General features: G+C 43.0%; 2 protein-coding genes across 7 annotated transcripts in view; both read right to left on the bottom strand.

The window, feature by feature from the left end:
- Positions 1-147: 147 nt before the first annotated feature.
- LOC118368443 (kelch repeat and BTB domain-containing protein 11-like) lies at positions 148-6102 on the bottom strand. 2 transcript variants are annotated; one of them, XM_035752548.2, is made up of 3 exons: positions 5325-6102; positions 4930-5024; positions 148-4531 (listed from the first exon to the last, which is right to left on the bottom strand). In XM_035752548.2, exon 3 carries the CDS (start codon positions 4415-4417, stop codon positions 2264-2266), a length of 2154 nt encoding a protein of 717 aa, XP_035608441.1. In that variant the 5' UTR covers positions 4418-4531; positions 4930-5024; positions 5325-6102; the 3' UTR covers positions 148-2263. The 2 variants fall into 2 exon arrangements, with proteins under 2 accessions (XP_035608441.1, XP_035608442.1); XM_035752549.2 differs by lacking the exon at positions 4930-5024.
- Positions 6103-10642: 4540 nt separating this feature from the next.
- Positions 10643-15758, bottom strand: part of LOC118368444 (rho guanine nucleotide exchange factor 10-like) — an 87354-nt gene continuing 82238 nt past the window's right edge. For all 5 annotated transcript variants that reach the window (XM_035752554.2, XM_035752553.2, XM_035752552.2 and 2 more), the window contains 3 exons: positions 13379-13501; positions 12376-12917; positions 10643-12243 (listed from right to left, as the gene is read on the bottom strand). In XM_035752554.2, the coding sequence (XP_035608447.1) occupies positions 12403-12917; positions 13379-13501 (638 nt within the window). In that variant the 3' untranslated portion in view covers positions 10643-12243; positions 12376-12402. The remainder of the gene's footprint in view (positions 12244-12375; positions 12918-13378; positions 13502-15758) is intronic.

Raw genomic sequence — 15758 nt, forward strand, 5'->3', positions numbered from 1 at the left:
AGGACTTGTTAGTCATTGTCCAGTAGGTGGCGCTTCTGTACCAAGTGAAAATAAAAGTCTGTCAGAGCACTGCTCGTCAGCAGTGATAATTAAGGACGTCTCCATCCATACTGCAAGACACATTCTACAGAGAATGACATTGTCACTTTTCTCAGACACAAAATATTTTATTTGCAGCACTTAGTTTTGACTGAAATACATCATTAAAACAGTTTGTTTTTTAGCTGTTACTTTATTATATGCCATTAACAGCAAGAAAGCCTTCAACCAACACTGTACTTTCAAGCCACTCATCATTGCAATATTATGTCCAAAGCCAACAGGCCATAAGAGCTTCACTACACACTGACGCCAGCCAGTAAAATACCAAACTAATAAATCCAACCACATCCACTCTGTCACAACAGTTACAACTGCCTCTCGGAGATACTGTTAAAATGTGATAGTTGCATTTTTCTCACCAAATAAATTCCCCTGTATAAAATCCCACAGATGAACAAAAATCCCATTTGATGTGTTATTGCAAATACTAAACAAATAGGTCTAATTTCTAAGAAAGAGCAATGAGATGGAGGGCTATTTGACCAGCTCCAGTATTGTATTAAAGTGAAATAAGGATTTGGCATAACCTTAGCAAAACAGATGAACATTGAGCTAAAGTTGATGAAGAGTGTGCTTCCTACTACTAAACACTGTCTGGGTGAGATGATTATACATTATAAATGGATGGAATAAAACTCACAGGCCACATGGCTAGCATAAATTATACTGAAATAGTCCAGTACTTGTGAGGCAGTATTCGAAAAATGCACACTATGTATGCTAGTCACAGTCTTTCTGGCTGGCTCATCAAATACTTGTGGGAGATGACAACATAATAGCGTTTTCATTATCTGCAGGACAAGGACAAATGCTCCTGTCCTGCATAGGAGAAATTACTCCTCACTTCTCTGAAGAATGTTAAAAGAATATTGTAGCAGCAAGTGTGGTGCCCTTGTATCACGGCAACATTGATACATTTCTGCTAATACTATTGCTTAGTGTTGTAGAGGTCACATACATCTTTTGGATTTAGGATATTAAATCACCCAAATATATTTACTGTAGATTGATTTACTGAAATGTCTGAAAGGGTTTAATGTGTTATTATCAGACTATTTGAGACAACACCAGACTTCTTTTGTCTTTGGCAAACGTGATAGTCAAGGACCAGGCCCCTAACAGTGTGCAGTAAGAATTGTCCCTCATATCTATACGGACTTAGTCCTGTATTCTGTAAACATCTTTGCACACCCAAGACCCGTTTCAATCAAACCCAGTAACCGAACACGATCCCAAAGATCAGTCAAAAACACCACTTCTGGTGCTGCAACAATTGCCCTTTTGGATTCATATACACCACAAAACAATGCTTGTAGTGTATTGAAACTCAACTGTATGTGGAGTGTTGCCTTTGACGAAACTTGCACGGCTGGTTATTGGTTCTGAATGAACAGGTGGGTACTGGTTTTGATACCTAATTCACTAATAAGTGCATTGTGCTCTTCAACATTATTCCTCGATTATCTATAATGGTAGAATAGCATTAATGTAGAATACATACAGTATGTGGCTAATTTCCTCCTTCTGTTCAATGGCCTTGTGAAGTCATGTCAAAGGCCGTTCTGATATCAGGCCTCGGTGCTGTGAATGTTATTTCCTCTCCGTTTCTTCATAGAGCCATGTTACAGAGCATACATCACCACAGTAGCAGGCCTTGTACTGTACCAGATGAAGCTGCTTATGTGTTTGCTTGTTTCGTTTAGATAGGACTTGCCAGCCATGTCAGTCAGAACATACTTTAGCTGCCCCTGCACTCAGACAATTCCACCTCTGATGTGAGATTAGTGTCTAAAAGCGACCAGCCAGCCAACAGAATTAAAAACAATATCTATTCTAACTATCTGCTAAAACAAAAATGCACAATAGGAACTGAACGCAGGGAAATACACACAAAGAAACATCTGTGCCTGTCATTATCTCATTATTTACAGTCAGATGCATTTCTGGTTGCACTCATTCAACATGTAAAAGTCATCCGTGTTAAGGCTTGTCCTGTAGATACTGTCACTGACCATGCAAAGACAACACCTTCCATTACGAGCAGGTAAACTGGACAGGGGGGGAGGGAATAAAGCTGACATTGAAAAATGTTCATTATATTTTAAAAGGTCCACTATATTCTACTGACGGGCTTCTGTAATGTGGCGTCGTTGGTACACGGTCATATCACATGAGTCTTGTCAGGCAGACTGAGGATGAAAGGGAACAGTAGGCCCTTAGCTTCCAGTGGTGGCCTCAGAGGTTCCTCTACAAAGTAAGAGCCGTCCTCCTCCACTACGAACTGCAGAATCTGAGTCTTGTTCACACAATAGATGCAATTCCCAATGACGGCACACCGGAACGGCAAAGGGGTGCCCTGTCGCTGTGATACACAGTCGTGCCACATTTTCACTATAGTGTTGTACTTGAACACATTGACCCCCTGGTCGCGGTTCACGTCAAACCTGTAGATGAAGCTTTTCAGGGCCACCATGTCGGTTGACTTCTTCCTGCTGTTGTTGTAGGGGCACTCCTGCCACTCGTCCCTCTTGGGGTCGTATTTTAGGAGACGGTAGAACAGAGACCCGCCAGAGACGTAGAGCTCTCCGTTACAGGTGGTGGCTTCATGGGCCACAGCGAACGCCCCTTTGGGTAAGGGAGCCACTGTGGTCCATCTGTCAGTCCGAGGATCATACTTTTCCACTGTGAACAAACACTCCCCTCCTATGGCGTACAGGTTACCTTCCATAGACACTAGCTTGAGCTGCGACCGCGCCTGGTTGAGCGGCCGAACCTCGCTCCAGCGGTTAGTGATGGGGTTGTAACAGAACACCTTGTCTGAGACCTTGCCCTTATCCCCATATCCCTTTATCCCACCGGCCACAAACAGGTAGTTGTACATGGTGCAGATCCCACAGCCCTTAGTGTTAATGTCCTCCGGCATCAGAGTCAGAGGTCTCCAGTCATTGGCTGCCTCGTTGAAGTTGTAAATCATGTGGTTCTCCTCGAAGGATGCCGCGGACAGAGGGCTCTGCGGTCGACTGTTACAGCGACTCTGAGGTCGGCTCCCGACGCGGTCGAACACATCGTTGATCTCAGCGACCATCAGGGACCTTTTCCCCTCCATTCTCTTCTTCAGGACCAGATCCCTCTCCGACCCAGTCAGATGTCCATACACCGTTTGGTCCCGCAGGATCTGGAGGAAATTGTCACTCATGAAGCGATAGGCCGTCTCCTTCAGTTCGTTGAGTCGTTGCTTCTTGGCGATAGTTAGAATCTCGTAGCAGTTCTCTGCTGTGACCTGCTCGGAGATGGTATCCATAGCAGCCTGGAGGGCACATGGGATCTGTAAGATCTTAGCTCCTGTGATCACCTCTACCACATTGTCCTTGTGCACATTCATCTGAGAGGTGTAGATATAGTCTATCAGGATGGTCAGGGTCTTGTACTTCAGCCCTTTCACTTTCAGGATGTCTCTCGACTGACGAGCCTTGAAATAGTCACTCTTCTCTGCCAGAACAGACTTATGAACACTGATTTTCTGGCCACCGACTTCAATCACTAAATCCGGCTCCTCTTTAGGCGTTGTGTTACTGATCCCACCATGGCCACTACTGCCCCTGTGTCCTTGGCTCGACTCAAGCTCCGACTGTCCATACAATGTGTCATATTCTGTGGCAGAGCTGTGGCTGAACAAGCGCTCCAGCTCTTGTATGGTTGGCTGGTTGTCCGCGGTGATACAATACGTGTCAGGCGCGGAGGTCCCCTGCTCCGGGGAGGCGGTGACATTTGTGATGTGACACTGACTCCCCACTATGCTCTCTCTGTAGAGGGACAGAGACCCTTCCGCTTCCTCTCTGGCCTCTCCCTTGAAGTATAGCGAGGGACCCACACTGCAGGGCACTTTGGCCCTCGCCCCATTCATATCCTCACGGATACCGTTACTGCCATGAGTACAGTTCTGGTCTCTACCAGCATCAAGCTTGGGTATGTGAGATGTATTTGCTAGATGAGAGAGATCAGTAATGTGAAGCTGATCTGTATTTGAGATGTATGATCCACCACCCTGTGGCTGGTCAAAGTGATGATTCCCAATCACCGTACCACCATCCAACAAGTACTCCTTTGTAACTGGCGTGCTCTGTCGACAGAATCCCTGGTCGTCCAATATGAATCCCAGGTCTGGAGCATTGGTGTTCCCCTCCTGCTTCCGTGGGAGGGGACAGACATCCTCATCCGAGGGGGAGGAGAGGAGGTCCGAGCAGATGGGATGGTGGAAGATGACGTCTGCCTCCACTGTGTGCACTCCTCCTCCCGGTCTCTGTCTGTCATTCATCCTGTCTGATCAGAGCTAGTGGTATTCCAGATCCTCAGTGATCATAGCGGGGAAAATCCAACAGAATCTTCTAGAATCACTCCTCCAGATCTTGGCAGGTCTCGTCCCTTGAACCTATTTGACACGTTAGGGGAGAAGAGAAATATATCAAAAGTCATTGAAAATCCATCCTGCTTCTATGGCATGTTTCAAATAACTAAAACCTAAATCGTTGCCAGTGCTACTTAAACTCTGAGGGGCGCCCTTACTCCACAAGCAACACATGGAGCCAATTTTGGCATATCTTCAGAGTTTTATAGAGTAACTGATGTTCTCAAAATTGACTAAACTCTATTGAAAAACACAACATTATTAAATTCTACATATATTATTATGCGGGTCTAATTGCACCTTTGGCACGTGTTGTGCAGAAAAAGATTAATTCAAGTGCTATTATTAAGATATTAGATTTATAGTGAATGGAATAACAAGTGAATTATTGTTGCTATACACTGCTAACACACACGACCTACCTATTGGATGATCATTGTAATCTGTGTTAATCGCGACCCCGTGGGAGACGGACACACAGGGCGCATGCTCAGTGGCCACTGCTGACTGCTAAATCCTGAATATGATGGGAGAGGAAAGCCGTTCACGAGCACATTTCGCTGTCAAATTGTGTAAAAGAAACCAAATTCTAGTACAATCATTTATAGAAATTGATGAATATATATTCGTTCATCATAACGTGAAGAAATATAAATTGGCAAATTTGCGCGCAATATAATTGTAAGGCAAGCAAATAATTCAAGGCTAAATTTACTATTAAGGTATCATCAAAGATGGAAATGCATCTCGACTCATATTTTTTTTAAACGACCTAAATAGCATGATGATTGTTATTATAGTATAGCCTACTACTTACGTCTTTGTGTCTGTGGTGAAGTAGCAGCGCAGTTCCAACAGACCGTTTTCAGTCACACACACACAATGCCCAGTTATGTAAGGTAGCCCCAATACTGAAAATTGGAGAACCTCAAAAATGCAAGACAGCTCTTTTCCCTCATATATAAAGGTAATTTCGTAAATGTGAAGAAGTCCTTCATTACATGTCCTTTAGCTAGATAGGCTATCACTTGAACAAATAATCTCCGAGTAAATGGATCTTTGTAATACCATTTTTTTTAAATCATAAGAGAAAACCCACTAACTACATCGATGTCTTGGTTAAAACAAAACAGTAATTCCAGGATTTCGGATTTCAGATTATCTATCCACGACCAATATGTTGCCAAGTAAATTCCTCCTGCAGCTCTCCAGTGCGTCCGAGTTGAGGCGTGAGCATCAAATGTCGTATTCCACCCCCACAGTTTAAAATCAGCCCAGCATATATCAGTGTTCTCCCTCTCCGCTGCCCCGAATGTGTTTAGATTGTTTACAGTTGGCTACAATCCGACAGTTATTGATATAGACCACACACCCTCTAGACGGATAGTCCCTCAGCGCATGCACCACGCACGCGTTGGAGGCAAACCACCGGGAAAATGCGACATTCCTTCACACGCTTTTGTGTCCGAGATGTCATGGGGGAAGCTCGGCGATCTGCGCCCATGCGTGCATTATAAGACCTTGTCATTGTAAGACCCTTATAGGAAAGGCCCTACTTCAAAAGCAACGTCAAATGACAACAAATATGTTGTTCACTAGAAAACATACACATGTGTTTCCCTAGTGGTTAAAATGTACTACGGCTACCGCCTTTTGCTTGGTACGCTACAACATCCGATCATATTTTAGTCTGAAAGGAAGAACATTGCTTCAACCTATCCTTTAAACCATGGGTTACAGTGCATTTGGAAAGTATTCAGACACCTCGACTTTTTCCACATTTTGTTACGTTAGACTTATTCTAAAACTGATTACATATTTTTTTTCTTCCAATCTACACACACACACTACCTCATAATGACAAAGCGAAAACAGGTTTTTAGAAATATTTTCAAATGCATAAAACAATTAAAACAGAAATACCTTATTTACATAAGTTTTCAGAACCTTTGCTATGAAACTCAAAATTGAGGTGCATCCTGTTTCCATTGATCATCCTTGAGTTGTTTATACAACTTGGAGTCCACCCGGGGTAAATTATTTTGATTAGAAATCATTTGACACACACACATACATCTATATAAGGCCCCACAATTGACAGTGTATGTCAGAGCAAAAACCAAGCCGTGAGGTCGATGGAATTGTCCATTGAGCTCCGAGACAGGATTGTGTCAGGCATAGATCTAGGGAAGGGCACCAAAACATTTCTGCAGCACTGAAGGTCCCCAAGAACACAGTGGCCTCCATCATTCTTAAATGGAAGAAGTTCGTAACCACCCAAGTCTCAGCCTAGAGCTGGCCGCCTGGCCAAACAGAGAAATCGGGGGAGAATGGCCTTGGTCAAGGAGGTGACCAAGAACCTGATAACTCTGACAGAGCTCCAGAGTTCCTCTGTGGAGATGGGAGAAAGTGCCAGAAGGACAACCATCTCTGCAGCACTCCACCAATCAGGCCTTTATGGTAGAGTGGCCAGACAGAAGCCACTCAGTAAAAAGGCACAACAGCCCGCTTGGAGTTTGCCTAAAGGCACCTAAAGACTCTCAGACCATGAGAACCAAGATTGAACTCTTTGGCCTGAATGCCAAGAGTCACGTCTAGAGGAACCTGGCACCATCCCTACAGTGAAGCATGGTGGTGGCAGCATCATGCTGTGGGGATGTTTTTCAGCAGCAGGGACTGGGAGACAAGTCAGGATTGAGGCAAAGATGAATGGAGAAAAGTACAGAGAGATCCTTCACTCCAGCCACTTTAATAATGGGAAATGTAAAATATATCACTAGCCACTTTAAACAATGCTACCTAATATGTTTACATACCCTACATTATTCATCTCATATGTATACGTATATACTGTACTCTATATCATCTACTGCATCCTTATGTAATACATGTATCACTAGCCACTTTAACTATGCCACTTTGTTTACATACTCATCTCATATGTATATACTGCACTCAATACCATCTACTGTATCTTGCCTATGCTGCTCTGTACCATCACTCATTCATATATCTTTATGTACATATTCTTTATCCCCTTACGTGTCTATAAGGTAGTAGTTTTGGAATTGTTAGCTAGATTACTTGTTGGTTATTACTGCATTGTCGGAACTAGAAGCACAAGCATTTCGCTACTCGCACTAACATCTGCTAACCATGTGTATGTGACAAATAAAATGTTATTTTATTTGATTTGATTAATGAAAACCTGCTCAAGAGAGCTCAGGACCTGACTGGGGCGAAGGTTCACTTTCCAACAAGACAATCACTCAAAGCACATAGTCAAAACAACACAGAAGTGTCTTCGGGACAAGTCTGAATGATCTTGAGTGGCCCAGCCAGAGACCGGACTTGAACCCAATCGAATATCTCAGAGAGACCTGAAAATAACTGTGCAGCGATGCTCCCCATTCAACCTGGCAAAGCTTGAGAGGATCTGCAGAGAATAATGGGAGAAACGGTATGACGGCTGCATGGTCCCATGGTGTTTATACTTGCGTACTATTGTTTGTACAGATGAACGTGGTACCTGCATTTGGAAATTGCTCCCAAGGATGAACCAGACTTGTGGAGGTCTACAATTTATTGTCTGAGGTTTTTGCTGATTTCTTTAGATTTTCCCATGATGTCAAGCAAAGAGGCACTACGTTTGAAGGTAGGCCTTGAAATACATCCACAGGTACACCTCCAATTGACTCAAATGATGTCAATTAACCTATCGGAAAATTTTAAAGCCATGACATTTTCAGAAATATTCCAAGCTGTTTAAAGGCACAGTCAACATAGTGTATGTAAACTTCTGACCCACTGGAATTGTGATACTGTGAATTATAAATGTAATAATCTCTCTGTAAACAATTGTTGGAAAAATGTGTGTCATGCACAAAGTAGATGTCCTAACCGACTTGCCAAAACTATAGTTTGTTAACAAGAAATTTGTGGAGTGGTTGAAAAACAAGTTTTAATGACTCCAACCTAAGTGTATGTAGGCTTGCCAGAACAAGGGTTGAATACTTATTGACTCAAGACATTTCCACTTTTCATTTTTTATTAAGTTGTAAAGATTTCTAAAAACATAATTCCTGACATTGAGGGTAGTGTGTGTGAGCCAGTGACATCTCAATTTAACCTATAAATGCAGGCTGTAACACAACGAAATGTGGAAAACGTAAAAGGGGTGTGAATACTTTCTGAAGGCACTGTAAATAAGCCTCCCTCTCCTTCAGTCCAGTCTCGCAAATTACTAGAAAATGATATATATATATATATACACACACACACACATGAATACAACCCAAATGGACCCAAATGGAAACGCAAAAAAACTAAGCGCAAACGAGTGCTTCCCTTAAATTTGTGAGAATAAAAAATAAAAAAAGGTTAAGAATCAGCAAAACAACCGCCATCTTCACGGAGTTAAAATAGCATAACATGTCAGTGTGTCTCATATCAGTATCCCAGTTATAGACGGAGACAGTTTTATCCAGCACCCTTATCTTCCCATTCTCTGGAGGTTGCATAGCGTAACCACTGGTCTTTTACATATAAAAATAGCTGAGCCACTCTGGGCCAACACAAGGGCACCAGAGTACAATCAGCACCATGGATTACACTGCAGCATTCCTGCCTGGGACAGATGAACACAGAGAAAAGGCAAGCCATAGCCACAACAAATCTTCCATGTTCAGAATATAATGCACGATTGTCCCGCAGTATTATCTTGAGGAGCAGACATGCCACACAACACACATCCACACGCTGTGAGGAGAGAAATCACACTCAGCCATGCTGTCACAGACCATTGACAGTTCTCCATGGAAACCATGCAGGATCCGAGAAAATAAAAACCGTGTGCTTGTGAGTCAAGGCCATCTCCCAGTGTGATGAATGACAACAGTCAGACAGGGCACGAGCCTGGGATTGCTCTGTGGAGATGGGGCCCTGTTTAGTGCGCAATTATGTGACATAGCATGATTTTATCCTGTATGATATCAAGAAATGAGAATTCCACCAAAAATTAAAGCAATGGTCTGAGGATGGTCCTTGGCCTTTTGACAGAAAAAGAAAAAAGGGGACAGTTTGATGATTTTTTTTTAAATAAAAAAAAGGTTCAAATCCAGGCACGCCACAATTGTCCAAGACAATTGATACAGTATCCTAGATACAGTATTTGTTATTGAGGTGCTGCTGGTCTGTATACCTTCACTGGTTAATAAATACTGTCTGTAGCCTACTTAAATCACTGTGGTTGAACTTTACCCTAAAAGACAGAATAGTCTTCAGGACATTAGCTAAATGAGACATCCTGTGGGATATGTTTGGGTTCATGATACAGCAGATGACAGAAAACTATTACTGGAATAATATGGCATAAGGGTTATCATTTGGATAAGGCAGGGACACTGAACTTCAAGTTCTAGAAAATATTTGCGTTAACACAGATAATACAGTAATACATTTCAACATGATTGTGTAACACTATGTGGGCGGCATGAAACAAATTAATCCTGACCAGCTGAGAGAATGAGAGTGAGTACATGTCGAAATCCTCAGGAACTGCATCACCCACAGTTCTTACTACACTCCGGGCAAAAGATCGTCCTTACATGAATTGATAGCAGCACATTATCCAGAAGGTTAGGTTAACAAAGCTTTAGTCTCTTTTTTTCATTTCTAAATGTAATCCATTACAGTTCCTAGTTACCTGTTCAAAACTGCAAACTGTAACGTAACATTTGGATTAGCCAAACTCAGTAACATAACCTGATTACTTTGTTGCTTTTGGATTACTTTCCCCTTAAAGGAAAACTCCACCCAAAAACCGGATCATATGGGGATGATTTCTGTATTTTGAAAGTTACATATTTTGAAAACTTGATTGCTGACAAGCAAAACATTTTGGGGATTATGTCAACAATGGAATAATGAAACAAATACCAATAGATTGCTTTTGGGTGGAATTTTCCTTTAAGAGGCATTATAAGAAGACAAAAGGATCCATCACAAACATTTGGTGTCTCATCATAGTTGTCTCTGACTTGTGGTCAGACTCGCCCAGGTGGAACAAGATTAAACATGCGCCTTTTTTCAATGCTGAATTGCATGTCATTGAGAAAACAGAAAGGTGTCAATGTATTCTTCCACAAATGTCCTTTTAATTTAAAAGTAATCTACTTTTTCAAAAGAAGATGTAATCTGAGGCTTTTTTTTTGTAATCAGACAACATGTAATCAGTTACTCCCCATCCTTGTACACCATTTCCTTGCAGTCTTTCTCCTTCATTTCTCAAAATACAAACCATACAAGTTTTTTGTTTAGAGTTGCTTTGATTGTATGGTATAGTTAGTACCTGTGTTCTTCTGAAGGTCTAAACTAGTGCATTCACAACATGTAGTTATGCAAACAATACAGAAAGACCCTTGATGTTCAGTGTGGAGAGGTGAATTTAGAGATTGGCATTGAACCAAACACCCAAGGCTATACATACTGGCAGCATATGTGAACTAGTGCACCTCCCAGTATTTCCTTTTTGTTGATATAAGGTGAGCAAACTGAGCGTGCATACATTAAAACTAGATTAATACAAACCTAGACACAGTATGTAAAGAAAATATCCATAAAACTGTTGAATAAAACATTGTTTATCGATTTGTTAATATACGCAACAGAAGTACATACAAAATGTGACAAAGGTATAAAGCTTTTTATCATTTACATTTTTTTTTTTTTTAAATACCCTTTAGTGACAACACATTTATTTGGGCAAGTAACAACCCCTACTTCTTTTCATCTGGTAACAGTTAGCGACTCTCCCTCCATTTAGGATCTACAGGAAACCTGGCCAGCCAGGAAGTCCCATCATACCTTTCAGAAACACTCACCCTCCATAGCCCCCTGATGGCAACTACAAGGAAAAGTTCAGCTTTAGTGTTCCAGTGAAATAAGGACACCATTGCAAAGGACCTCTCCCTGACCCAATAACAAACAAGTAAGCATATCTAGACCCAATTCATAGAACATAGACTGGCGCAATGAGATGATCATAATATCAGGGCCTTGGCCCCACAGAATACGCCTTTACCTAACAGTGGAAGTGTCAGGGTTGACATTGTTCAAAGCCACAGAGATGAAGTCAACTTGTCTCTCAACTTCGGTCCACATAGGAAAATGGGAACTTCTGATGTCTACGTGTCCATTTTCATACTGCACCCGCATCTGCCCAGATTTATTATTGTGCCATTGACACTGATGATCTGGCCCAACATCTCAGTAAAATAGAATATATTAGCCATGTTATAACAACTGAAGACAAGTAACATTTCATCGGTCCTCTATGAAAATGACATCGTAAGAATGACATTAAGGCCATTTCAGTGGTTTTTCTACATATCCATGTTCCCTTCACTGGATTCATCTTCCACCATGGTGTTAACAGTTCAGGTATTGGATGCTGTAAGCAAAGTCAGGTGCCATGAAAAAGTGGTTATAGTGTATTGATCCCTTGGCATTGACCCAATGGGAATGTCTCACGTGTACATAACGCTATAGGTTTTTGGGTGGGAGACACCATAAGAAACTCTTCAAACTGTTTATGGAATGCCCTCTGAAGTATTTTTCATTCTAAGACACATGGTTGAGTTGACTGAGCCCAAAGTCCAGACAACTATGGCAATGGACATCCTTTGGAGTTGTGTCACTGACTTCATATAGGAACTGCAGCACCCTCAGTCTTCACCCTGAAGAGAAAGAGACAATAAGAGCATGAGGAGGAGTATGGGGAGACTTGAAAGGATGATTACTACTGACTTATGAGTGGTTATTAAACCATTAACACTAGTGACTACTACAGTGACTATGGTCCCACTCACCTTGCTGCACTGTGGTAGTTTAGTCTCCTACATGTTGAGAAGTGGGATCTGCCACACCATAATGGTGGACACAGTCTCCTCCTGGCGGGACTGTTTGCTCTTCCTGTTGACCCTGCGGTGACCCAGCCCCCCCGACACCACAAGCAGAGAGCTGACGTCCACCTTCTTGACCCTCCTGCCCCTCTGGTGATTGGCTGGGTCATTGACCAGGTCATAGATGGCCCCGTCCTCAGGCCCGTGCTCCAGAGAGCCCTGTGACAGAGCCAGGGAGCCACAGGAGGAGGACAGGGAGTCATGGAGGGCCATGGAGGAGCAGCCTGCCTCCCCCAGCCACACTCCCCGGCCCTGAGTAGCAGCAGGACTGGGTGTGGAGCCTTGGGGTGGAGGTGGGGAGGCCTCCCCGTCCTGGGTGTCCCCTGGCTGGCTGGGTGGGCTGCTGCCTGGGCTGTCTGAGTTGCCTGAGGGCCGGTTGCACACGGCGGCTGCCATGGTGAGGAACTTCACTGGGCCGTGGTGGGCATGGAAAGATACCATGCCCCGTCCTACGACATCCAAATATCCAGACACACATTACTCCATACACACATACAAGTGCACTAATAAACAGCTAACGTTACTGGATAATACTGGTAATAACTACATATGTTTGAAATTGCAAGCTTTTGGCAGAAGCCTCCAGAGACTAAGAATTCTGTAGACCGGAGGCACACGGAAATTGGCTTTGAGTCATTATATCAATTAAGAGACAGTATCATTGTGAGAAAGGCTACACTAAACTAACCAGGCAGGGCTGGGACCTGAAGGATAATGACTGAGGCCCATTAATCCATGTTGTGCTCCATTTACAATGACATACTATTGGCTATCAAAGTCCTTAAAGCACCCCTTCCCAAATCCCCTCTTTAACCCCAAAACTATGACACCAAATGGATAGATTGCCATAGAAATCCTCATTGGGATGTTTTGATAATCTGGAATAATCTTCAGATGAAGATGTACCCACCTGTGACCTTAGGGATGCCCTGTAGTCTAGGGACAGAGAGGGCCACTGTCACCCCCAGGTTGGTCCCCACCAGCAGCAGACCATGACATACCAGCAGACTGCTCACAGAGACCCTCTGGTTTCCTATGGCCAGAAAATACACATCTTCATAACCTGAATCTGCAGAATATTAATTACATTCTGGAAGAAGTTGCAGAGAGAAGTAATCCAGTGGACTGTAGTAATTGCACAAAATGTTCTGACCACATGGTTTTGTCAAATTATGAGGAAAAAAAAGTTGATATTTAAATAGGTAATAGTTGACCTTCAAGAACGATTTCTGGAGTCAAGCCGTTTGACCTCACACACATAACACAGTAGGAGATTCAGAAGTAGAATCATGTCTCAGAAATTAAAAAGAACACTCGATTGGCCACTTCCTGTGAGCTGTGGTAGAGTACAGTTGAAAAGAGGGAGGTATTTCTGCTCTGTGTGTGGGGAGGTTACTAGGGCAATACCGCTTAACAGCCAATGGTCTCCCGGGCAACCGAAAGAGAAGCAGGAATAAAAAATGAAACCAATTAAACTCCTCACTATTCGATTATAGTCCGCTTTGAGTCACACAAACAAAAAAGTATAAGAGAATGAGTGAACCGTAATGTGGTAATTAAACAAGCAACTGTGGTTCTATTCAGAAAGCCTGGAGCACGCTAGGACAGAAAGGACTACGTGTGTCCTGTCCTCCCCCTCAGTGACAAATCAATTCAGTATGAAATGTCACTTTGTACTGTAAACACAGTAATTGTTAAGCTAAATGCACCTTCAGAGGACAGTGATAAATTGTGTCTTCTGATGAACAATGTTTAGTGACTTATTATGTGGAACTTGGCACTCATTTACATATTAACTTTACCATGGGAACAAGCTAGTCACTCTACAAAGAGTGAACAGACAAATGTGCAAAAGCATTTTGACAAAACACTCAATATGGACAGCTATAACTCTGTTTGAGAGAGCCTGTCAAGGCTCCAGTTGTGAGTGGCACTACCCATTATACATTGCAGCTCGAGTCACCTCCTTCCCATAAAGCCCCCCCACCCGGGGTCTTGGCCAAATCATCCGCTGATCCATCTGCCCGACACCCAGAGTTCACCCCTCTGAAGAACATCAGTCCTGAGTCTACAGTACCAGCCGGTCAGTCAGTCAGTCAGTCACTAAACTACACACCCAGCACAGAAAAACCCATCTCTGCACATGTGCTTACAATGAGGGTCCACAGTTACCAGAAACACACACACACACACACACACACACACACACACACACATTTCTTGACTTCCTCCTTTCATAATATTTGAAGTTCCCCACCCATAGCCCAAACCAAAATAAACCAGGACCAGCATCAACACAGCCCGGGCCTGTTCCTGATCCCACACCAGACGTCTACTTTGATCTGCACTTATCCCCCACAACTAGCACGCTGGATTACAGTAGGGGGTGCAGATAGAAAACATTAAGCCTATAGTCCACACTGGTATTCCACTAGCAAGGCAGGGGGTGCAGATAGAAAACATTAAGCCCATAGTACAGCCGTGGCCAAAAGTTGAGAATGACACAAATATTAGTTTCCAAAGTTTGCTGGTTCAGTGTCTTCAGATATTTTTGTCAGATGTTACTATGGAATACTGAAGTATAATTACAAGCATTTCATAAGTGTCAAAGGCTTTTATTGATAATTACATGAAGTTGACACGGAGTCTATATTTGCAGTGTTGACCCTTCTTTTTCAAGACCTCTGCAATCCGCCCTGGCATGCTGTCAATTAACTTCTGGGCCACATGGCAGCCCATTCTTGCATAATCAATGCTTGGAGTTTGTCAGCATTTGTGGGTTTTTGTTTGTCCACTCACCTCTTGAGGATTGACCACAAGTTCTCAATGGGAATAAGGTCTGGGGAGTCCATGACCAGGAAACTCCCCAGACCTTATTCCCATTGAGAACTTGTGGCCAATCCTCAAGAGGTGGGCTGCCAACAATATCAATGTTTTGTTCCCCGAGCCACTGAAGTTATCATTTTTGCCTTATGGCAAGGTGCTCCATCGTGTTCGTCACCAAACTGTTCCTGGATGGTTGAGACAAGTTGCTCTTGGAGGATGTGTTGGTACCATTCTTTATTCATGGCTGTGTTCTTAGGCAAAATTGTGAGTGAGCCCACTCCCTTAGCTGAGAAGCAACCCCACACATGAATGGCCTCAGGATGCTTTACTGTTGGCATGACACAGGACTGATGGTAGCGCTCACCTTGTCTTCTCCGGAAAATATTTTTTCCAGATGCCCCAAACAATAGGAAATGGGAGTCAGAGAAAATGACTTTGCCCCAGTCCTCAGCAGTCCAATCCCT

Source organism: Oncorhynchus keta, chromosome 35, assembly GCF_023373465.1.
Source record: "Oncorhynchus keta strain PuntledgeMale-10-30-2019 chromosome 35, Oket_V2, whole genome shotgun sequence".
In the NCBI taxonomy this organism is placed as follows: Eukaryota; Metazoa; Chordata; class Actinopteri; order Salmoniformes; family Salmonidae; genus Oncorhynchus; species Oncorhynchus keta.